This window comes from Corvus brachyrhynchos, unplaced genomic scaffold, assembly GCF_000691975.1.
Source record: "Corvus brachyrhynchos isolate BGI_N302 unplaced genomic scaffold, ASM69197v1 scaffold1119, whole genome shotgun sequence".
Taxonomy (NCBI): domain Eukaryota; kingdom Metazoa; phylum Chordata; class Aves; order Passeriformes; family Corvidae; genus Corvus; species Corvus brachyrhynchos.
In genome coordinates this window covers 24,303-25,388 of record NW_008240065.1, presented here as the reverse complement: position 1 = coordinate 25,388, position 1,086 = coordinate 24,303, and the positions used below count along the sequence as shown (strand labels likewise).

At 66.9% G+C, this 1,086-nt stretch overlaps 1 protein-coding gene across 1 annotated transcript in view; it reads right to left on the bottom strand.

The window, feature by feature from the left end:
- Positions 1-74: 74 nt before the first annotated feature.
- The window catches only part of LOC108449198 (nucleoprotein TPR-like), a 6,347-nt gene continuing 5,335 nt past the window's right edge, over positions 75-1,086 (bottom strand). The window contains exon 5 of the mRNA XM_017744727.1: positions 75-569. Coding sequence (XP_017600216.1) covers positions 449-569 — 121 coding nt within the window. The 3' untranslated portion in view covers positions 75-448. The remainder of the gene's footprint in view (positions 570-1,086) is intronic.

The window sequence follows — 1,086 nt, the reverse complement described above, 5'->3', positions numbered from 1 at the left end:
GGGCAGGGGGGGGGTGAGGGGCGGGGGTGGGGGGGGACACCCGAGGGGGCTCGGTGGGGGTGGGGCTGGATTTTGGGGTCAGGAGAGGGGTCAGAGGTCAGTGGTCACTCAGGGGTTGGGGTCAGGAATGGTCAAGGGCCAGACAAGGGGTCAGCGGTCAGGCAGGGGTCAGCCAGAGGTCAAGGGTCAGGCAGGGACTGGGGGGTCAGGGCTGGGTCAGTGGTCACTCAGTGGTCACTCAGTGGTCACTCAGGGGTCAGTGGTCACTCAGTGGTCACTCAGCGGTCACTCACGTGGCGCTGCCCCATAGGTAAAAGGCCGTGGCCTTGGGCAGGGAGCAGCTCAGGGGTCAGACAGGGGTGAGGGGGTGGGTCAGGGATTGGGGGTCAGTGGTCACTCAGGGGTCAGTGGTCACTCAGCGGTCACTCAGCGGTCACTCAGCGGTCACTCACGCGGCGCTGCCCCGCAGGTAGAAGGCCGTGGCCTTGGGCAGGGAGTAGCTCAGGTCGGGGTCCAGGGGTGTCCCGTGGGGCAGCGCCCAGGGCAGGCCGGGGGCAAACGGGGCCAGCCTGGGGGGACACGGGGACAGCGAGGGGTCACAGGGGGGGACAACACCGGGGAGGGGACACAGGGACACACCTGGGGGGACACAAACACACCTGGGGAGGGACAGGGACACACCTGGGGGGGGACAGAGACACACCTGGAGGGGGACACAGGGACAGGGGTCACAGGAGGGTGACAACACCGGGGAGGGGAGAGGGACACATCTGGGGGGACACAAACACAGCTGGGGGGACACAGGGACACACCTGGGGGGGGGACACGGGGACACACCTGGGGGGACAAACACACCTGGGGGGACACAGGGACACACCTGGGGACACAGAGGGGGACAACACCGGGGAGGGAACAGGGACACACCTGGGGGGACACAGGGACACACCTGGTGACACAAACACACCTGGAGGGGGACAGGGACACACCTGTAAGGGGACAGGGACACATCTGGGGACACAAACACACCTGGAGGGGGACAGGGACACACCTGGGGACACAAACACACCTGGGGGGACACAGGGACAC